At 44.2% G+C, this 8,005-nt stretch overlaps 1 protein-coding gene across 2 annotated transcripts in view; it reads right to left on the bottom strand.

The window, feature by feature from the left end:
- ECHDC1 (enoyl CoA hydratase domain containing 1) overlaps positions 1-8,005 on the bottom strand; it is a 32,508-nt gene continuing 24,503 nt past the window's right edge. The window contains exon 5 of one of the 2 annotated variants that reach the window (XM_010150630.1): positions 1-486. In XM_010150630.1, coding sequence (XP_010148932.1) covers positions 81-486 — 406 coding nt within the window. In that variant the 3' untranslated portion in view covers positions 1-80. The remainder of the gene's footprint in view (positions 487-8,005) is intronic. The other variant, XM_010150631.1, reaches the window with a different exon arrangement.

Genomic DNA, 8,005 nt, shown 5'->3' with positions numbered 1-8,005 from the left:
TTAAATGGTTCAGTTTAATGCTTGCTTCAGTGAAAGCTTTGTTTGCAAAAAGGTCAAGAACATTTCTTATGCCCTGACCATCACTTGTGTTTTGGTCTTCTCACCAATGCCTGCAAATTGGCAGGCCCACCCCACACAGTGCCAAAAATGTCCTTCTCGGTCCTTAGGGCAGCTTCCAGTGGTAGCTCTCTTCCCACTGTCACCACCTTTTTCACAGCCCGGATCACGCTGGCTGGACCCGATGTGTACTGATTCAGCCAGGCTCGGGCCTCCTCTACCGCTCCGGTTTCGTCTGACGATGACAGCGTCTCTTCCGAGAGCCCAAGGCGCAGAGCTCTCTCGGGGTCCACGCTGGCAGCCCCGCTCAGCAGCCGGAGGGCAGGCCCGCTGCCCACAATCCGCACCAGCCGGGCAGCTCCTCCCCAGCCCGGCACCAGGCCCATGTGCTTATGGACAAACCGAATCTCACTCCCAGGCGCCATCAACCTGCCAATGGAAAACAAACACGCTGAAGTCAATCCGTGCGTCGACATCTGTTTTCAGCTCACCGGCACTCCATTTTCTCCTCCCCTCTGCTTCCAAAGGCTGACACAGCTTGACAGCACGCTGGTTGCAGCCAGAGCTGGAGTGTCTTAATTTTTACATCGCCTGGTGCCTCAAGCCGCAGTTTTTGGCCCTTCCCAAAACAAGATACGTTGGCTGCCACAAGGAAAGGTGCTTAGTGCCCACACCGATACCTGCAGTCCGTTCTAAGTGTTTGAAAACAATTGCAAAGAGAGAGGGCAAGTTACGCTCCTTCACAGTGCCAACACTGCATTGCTAATTCATGCCTGAAACAACAGGGTTTGGGGTAAAGCCCAAGCAAGGTAACCCACAAAATGTATCTCTTAAGAGGCTGGATTGTGGTCTTCGTACTGATCTGTGCTGGGGAGGTTCTGTCAGCACCCTGGTGCTGGATTATAGCATAGCTGGGTTTGGGGCTTATTTTATTTCATACTTCAGAGGGTCCGTGTGAATTTGATTTCTAACTGCTCACTCCAGCGAGGGAAGTCAGGATGGATGCTCAACCAGCTCACATAACAGAACTGTTTTCTGTTTATGCTTTACAGTGTGTAACAGAACTGCTCCCCTCCAGAAGTTGGAGTCACGTTTCTCTTTTCAAAGATTTCACGTTTGCTTTTTTCCTACAGTCTGTCACCTCCCTTATTTAAGAACTCACCCTAGGGCTGATTAAGCTATCTCCCTGGAGAAGCTCTGCTGCAGCGGATTGGGCTCTCTCCACACAGTGTTCACACTGACATGTGTTTAGTTAATGGAAAAAGCTTCTAGAAATAGAAACCTAGAGAAAAGATGTATAGAAGCAGACCAGTACTTGCTCTTTAAGATGATGTTCTGCAGTGTGGTCGCTTGCTGCTGCTTATAAGACAAGGGATGTAAATTATACTTGTGAAGCAGATTAGCTTCTGCTTCAAGCACTAATTGGCTTTCTGAAGATAAGTCATGTACTACTGAGATCTACGCACAAGTCTGCCTCCTAACAATGCAGCTTTCCATGATGAAAATACTGAGGTGAGCAGCTTTAAAAAAGGGAAAGACTAAGGAAATCTTTAAAAATACAACTACTTCTAGGACCTCACAGTTCCCAAATCTGCGTAGTTACTGCTATTTGTAAGTTTGCTTGGTTGGTTTTTTTCTTAACCAGAGCACCATCAGCATTCGTACCATGCGATAAAGCACCGGGGCTGAAGAGCTTACGCTTTATCCCGGTCCCAACACAATGCACAAAGGCAACAGCTGACGTGCCAGATTGCATGAAAGCCTTTTTGTAGAGAGAGCGGAGGAAGGCTGTGTGACAAAGGGAAGAGAGCAGAGTACAGCAGGGGAGGAGCGGCTTTTAGCTAACATGAGCGAGTGCTTCCCAAACCCTGCAAATCCCAGGGAGCTCAGGCCTCTCCTGTCCACAAGGAATCCTCTGCAAGCATTCCAAAACTCCTTTACTGGCTCAGCTTACTTTGCAATTTGCTGACACTCAGTGTCCCACTGGGAAAGCAATAATGAAAACATTAAGGGTTTAATTCTAGCTGTGCTGAGCAATGTGAAGCATTAAAAAAGAAGCAGTCATAGGCAGCTAGGCATCTGATGCTTAGCAATCCGTAGGCAGTCTCTTAAGACAGCTGGTGCCGGGCAGTAACACAATATTGTGTTTGTTGCATCTGAGATCATCCCAGGCACTTGGGTTCAGGCCTTAAGGACAGGCATTTCCCTGCATGTCCTACTGGCAGCACCCAGACTCATCTGGGAAGTTGGGTCAATGCACTCTGAAGTTCGCAGGGGAAATCACATTTTGCATTAAAAGCACAGCCAAGCCACCAGCACTGACAAGAAAGGAGTTGGAAACATTTGGTGGGTGGGAAAGGCTCCATTACCCTGCGCAGTCTTCACGTCCTTCTGAGAAAATGGAACCAAATGTGATGAAAGGAAAATAAACGACTGACAGCTAAATCCACAGAGAGACTGCGCCTGCAACTTCCAGGATCTTATTAGGATACACCTCTCCCTACCATGCTCCTCTAAACAAGCTCCACAGAAATCACTCAGGTAAGTGGTGGTCAGTAGAAGGTGTAAAGGTAGTCTTGGACTGCCTTCAGGCTTAAGAAAGGTATCCATGGTTTTTCAGTCTTTTCAACTGTCACGCCATTTCTTACAGAAACCACCCACCACACTCTGTTAGGTACACCACTCGCTTCCAGTCCCCATGCCCAAGGAAGCAATGGAGACCCGAGCTCAGATCTGAAGAGGCGTATGCTGCTGCCAGGGTAGCCTGGGATCCGCCTCTGAGCATCACCAGCTGCAGCCTCTCATCAGTATTTCCCTTTTTATTTTATGAAACCAATTGAGTCTCCCTTCTGAGATGTGACAGATCTGATCTCCTATTAGATGAATTCATGTAAGAAAAAGCATCAGGCATTTCATGTAAGAAAAAGCATCAGGCATTACGATCATAAAGAGGCAGACATCAGAAAGCTGAAAAGGCAGAAGTATCATTCTATTCCTGAGCTATTTATACCTTATTCACCTAGTACTGGCCCTGCCTGAGACAGAATAGTAGATGAATACAAAATGAACCCTGATTTGACTCGGTATGCCTCTTCCCACCTTACAGGTCAAGAGAATTAAAATCTGGGTCTCTTCCCCTGGGTCTCACCCAGGGGAAGGTCATACCTCTAGGCTCCTGTACACGTTTTCCCTGCCTTCGAAAAAGAAAATCTGTTGCGTGACAATACTGAAAAAAATATTTATTAAATGTAATTAGTGTAACAAAGTAACTGCAGACCTTACAAGCAGAGAAACATCCTTCAGAAATGTGAAGGGTAGCCAAATCCTCACAACTTAAATTGGAAATAAGAGGTCAAGGTAATATAAGCACCAAAATGCAGCTGAAACCTTCTTTAAGAACATCAAATTTCCATGTTACAAGCACTATTACAGCCCTAGGAAGAAAGCACAGCCACCACGGGTTACATCCAATTTTGGGTTAGTCATGTAAAGCAAACAAGAGCTACAGCAAATGTTCCTGCTGTATGTTTTAAAATGTTCTCAGACACATTAAATGTCACAAACCCTCCACCTTTGATGGGAGAAGTCCTTCATTCCGTGACATCTCATTGTGCCCACAAACTACCAACTGTCACATCATGTCACTGGCAATGCACGTGAGAAGAAAACCTTGTTTGCCATTAACTGCAACCTAACAAACCCAGGTAATGTGCTTTCTCAAAGGTGGCTGGGAGCTAACAGTATCTCCCACCTACTTGAAGCTGGAGCACATACAAAGCTGAAAATGTAAACAAAAGGGTGTTTCCTCAGTTTTTGATACCTACTTTTTATACTACCCCATTACTGAACTGTTCCAACACCTCTAATCAGTTCCTTGGGCAGAATTAAGATTATATTAAGGTTTGTGCTGGCCCTTACTCCATCATTTCCTGGACTTCAGGGTTTGAATTACATTCAGCATTCTGACAAGGCAAAGGCAGCAATGAAGTGTATGGGGGTTGACGACCAATACCATCCTCTATTTTATGCATTTTAAAAGCCCCTCCCACAATGCTTCTGAAACCCATGATGGAAAAAAGGATGCCTAAAACATTAAACACATTGTCAGCAACTCGGATTTTGTTCCCATCCCCTGTTTGACTCCCAGTGTCACATAAGAACACAGCTCCTGACTTCCAATCTTCTCCTTTTAGCTGGCGTGAAGCTGGCACACCACGGAGGGAGGCGGCCGGCATCACGCAGTGCTGCAGCACCTGGTTCACAGCTATGCTTACACTGTGAGGGCAGCCAGAACTGCAGGAGGTTACTTTTATCTCCCACCCCCAAACACTTCGGCCTCCTGCTCTCAAACCACCAGTCAACATAAATAGTAAGCAAAGTTTATGCCTTGGGTAATAGGAAGTTCTCACCAAATCTGCTAGTTTCTATAAATTCTGGTACCGCTATCTGTGAGATGACTGAACCAACACAAAGTGGAAACCCCTGGGCTAGCTGCCTTCTCCCCACTTGCTTTAGCATGGCAAGTGGCCCTGCAAGTTCTAATGTGTACCTAGTGCTCAATCCACCACAGATATCTGCGTCCCAGATGCTGGAGTCCGAAAGGCACACCAAGTACCTTCCCGTTTAGTGTATCTCAAACCTATCCTTCCCACCATGCACGGACAGGTGTTAATGCACACGGCAGAAACTACACAACTTCCTTAGCATTATGATATAAATTCTCCAGGTCTCATATACGAGTGCTCCTTGGCAACTGGCTGCAAAACCCATTCCTACCTTCTCTAGAATCTTTTAACAACAGAAGTAATTTCTGACTACAACCCTGAAAACAAGACCTGAATTATGAACCAACGCCTTGACACCTTCACAAAAGCAACAGGATGCCTGAAAAGTAAGAGTACTGACTCAAGGCTGCAGTTCATGCCTGGGGAGACCTACCCTGGAAACCTAAATACTGACAGTTAATTACATGACAGCATTGTGTTTTGGTAGTGACAACTTGTCGTGTATATGTATTTAGTGTCTCAAAATGTTCTTAGGGCCATAAATCTTACTAGAAAGGCTAGGAATACTTTCATTAGTATTTAACTGCAGAGTGTACTGGGTTTTATTTTTAATTTAAAAAACCTTAGTTCTAGCCTTGTTCAATATTCCAACTCACAAGCCTTCCGTGGTTATTACAGAAACCCACCTTAAAACAACTGCATTAACCAGTCAGTTTTGCAATAAAAATGAATTTTGAAGCAGCAAGGTACTGTGGGAAGAATATTCTGCAGAAGAAATATGCTGTACTACACTGAAGTAATTTAGCTAGTCAGCAGTGCTGCTGATGAGCAGTTTCCAGTCCTTACTTCAATTTTCATGACAGATGCTGTTAGAATTAGACCCTCAAGAATAAGACAGTCTCCTCGAAAAAGCAAGTTGGGACTAATTAATCCATCTGCCTATCCAGTGCAGTGTCTTGTCAGTCTCTTTACCACTACACCATCAAGTAATTACCTAGGTATTCTGTAAAGGGATTATCTAGACAAAACAGCTACAGCTTTTCCTGAAATTCAACTACCTTACTACACCCTCTACCACCGAAAAAGCCCAACCCTAATTATCTGAAAATATTAACAAGTCGATTCATCCTGAGAAGAGTTAGTCACAATTTCACTTATCTTTCAGTTCCACTTGATTAATTGGATAGACTTTAAAGGATCAAAAAGCCTCGATTATACACTTAATACATAACTCCTTACTAATTATATTTAGCAGAGTTCCAAACTATAACAATGCAGTGTGTATCGGCCAGCTATGACTGCTCTGCTTTCTCCCGGCACAGCTTGCTACTATTAATTCCCCCTGCTCTTCTCCCATATCTTCTCTCTCATGGAGAGCTTCTCATGTTTCTGCCCTGTGCAGAGAAAGAATAAGACCGTTAGACACTACAGCAATTGCTGCTTCAGAGCTCTGGCAACACGGAGTGAGACTTCCAAAGTGAAAATACTGTAAAACCGATAAAACTAGGGATTTGTCCTACATGCTTTTGGTGATAGTCTGTGCAGGCTGGAATCATAAAAATAAATCCTCAAATCTTTGCTCTTTCTGAAAATCCTTTAATCACAGATATTCACTTGACAGATGCCTAAATGGTAACCATTAAAGAATATAGAAATTAAGGCAAAATGGTTTAAGAGAGTTTGGGAAAACCATGTCCCTTGTGCACATCTTTGACAGAACTGCAGCAAGCTGCTCTGCAATCCCAAATTTCAACTGGGTAAGAGAAGACTGTGCATGTTAATCTTTCCTATTTATAAGCTTTAATCTGTAACTTTGCTGCAGGAATACAATGGAAAGAAGTAGGTCCAGCTACTATTTCAGTAAGCCCATCAGAAAGTCACCCCCTCTCAAATCCTTTCAGTGATTAAAAAAAACCCTTAAACAATATACCTTATTTACTTGAGGTTTAAGTACATTAAAATTATACTCAAGAACCAAGCTAAAAAAATCCTACTGAGCCTCCCAAGTACAAAGCATTCTAGGCACGGACTAAAACTTGGTGTCAGCGAAGCAGGCTTGATGCCAGCCTAAGAAATCTCACCAACACGAGAGCTCACTTTTCTCACAGCTCTTTTCAAATTGCCTTACAGATTACATGGAATTTTATTTATAGTTACCGAGTTATTTTGTAAGACTCTTCGTGCATCCATCTCCCCCCCCACCCCCGCCCTCTACCGGAACAAAGCTAAGAAACAAGCTTTACATAAAGTAGCCTAGAAAAACATCTCGTCTCCCTAGCACATGTTGCCACTACCACCTACCTTCGCCACCCTCCAGTCAGATTTTCCAACACATTTTATGAAACCCTAAGGATCAGGGTCAAAATCAGATCCATAAAACAGACTCCTAATTACAGGCGTATTTTCTTGAGCAAGAGTTAATCTTCTTCTGGGTTGGCTCCCAGAGGAAAGCCGATGGACCTAAACAATGACAGATGCACTCTTCAAAGGAAACCTTAAAATAACCGTTTATAACATGACTCCACCATGCTTTCTCACATCACCCGGAGTCAAATGAAAAGCAGAAGAAGGAATGACTAAGTCATATTTTCATCTAAAGACACAAACCATTTGCTTGCTGCTAAAATTCTGAAAAGTGGAGTCCTAGATCAAAAAAAGGGAAGATGAAGTAGCAAGAAAAGAGCTGAAGGCAGAGATGGCCCACAGGGACATCAGAGCAGAAACTGCTAAATAGACATGAGACATTTTAGGATGAATGTGATCTCCAAGAATAAACAGGAGCTTAAGGTGTGGATAACTCCACTATTTATTGCCCAAAGACTGGGACATTCAATGGAAGATGAGCCACAAAAAGGAACAAAGTCAACTCAAAGAGGCTGCAAGATTACCAGTTTCAAAGGAAGAGAGGACACCCTCTGTAACACAGCAAGACCCAGGCTAAAACCGGTCCAGACACGACTGTGTAAGAATGACCAGAGGAGTAAGAAATGGTTTATTTCTCAAGCACTTCCCCGATCAAAGGAGAGTGGCTAAAAGCGGGCCAGAAAGACTATTAATTTGAGAGAGGCATTATGGAAGGATTTTTTTAAAGAGCTGTTGGTAATCCCCTGTGAGGGGAGCAGGGCAGCCTTAAGCAAGACAAGGTAGGTGTCCCCCCCAGGGTCTCCTGCAGGTGATGTTCCCTGCCTGCCACGCACACACAGGGCTCATCCAATCTCACTCTGCACCAGAATCTCCCACAAGTCAGCTACAGATGGAGGTTCACCCTGCAGACCCAAATTAGGGGTTTTAAACCTAATTCTTTACTTCAGGCTGACACTCTCTTGCCTGTGCCTTCACAGAAGGCAGGGAGAGAAAAGCAAGCTATAAAAAGCTGCATTTCTTCTAAAAGGGATAAATGAAGCTGAATATTGGAAATTACAGAAATAAGATTTCTGTAGCAG

Source organism: Eurypyga helias, unplaced genomic scaffold (assembly GCF_000690775.1).
Source record: "Eurypyga helias isolate BGI_N326 unplaced genomic scaffold, ASM69077v1 scaffold18184, whole genome shotgun sequence".
Taxonomy (NCBI): Eukaryota; Metazoa; Chordata; class Aves; order Eurypygiformes; family Eurypygidae; genus Eurypyga; species Eurypyga helias.
Note: the sequence above shows the minus strand (reverse complement) of the source record. Positions and strands in the feature narration are given on the sequence as shown.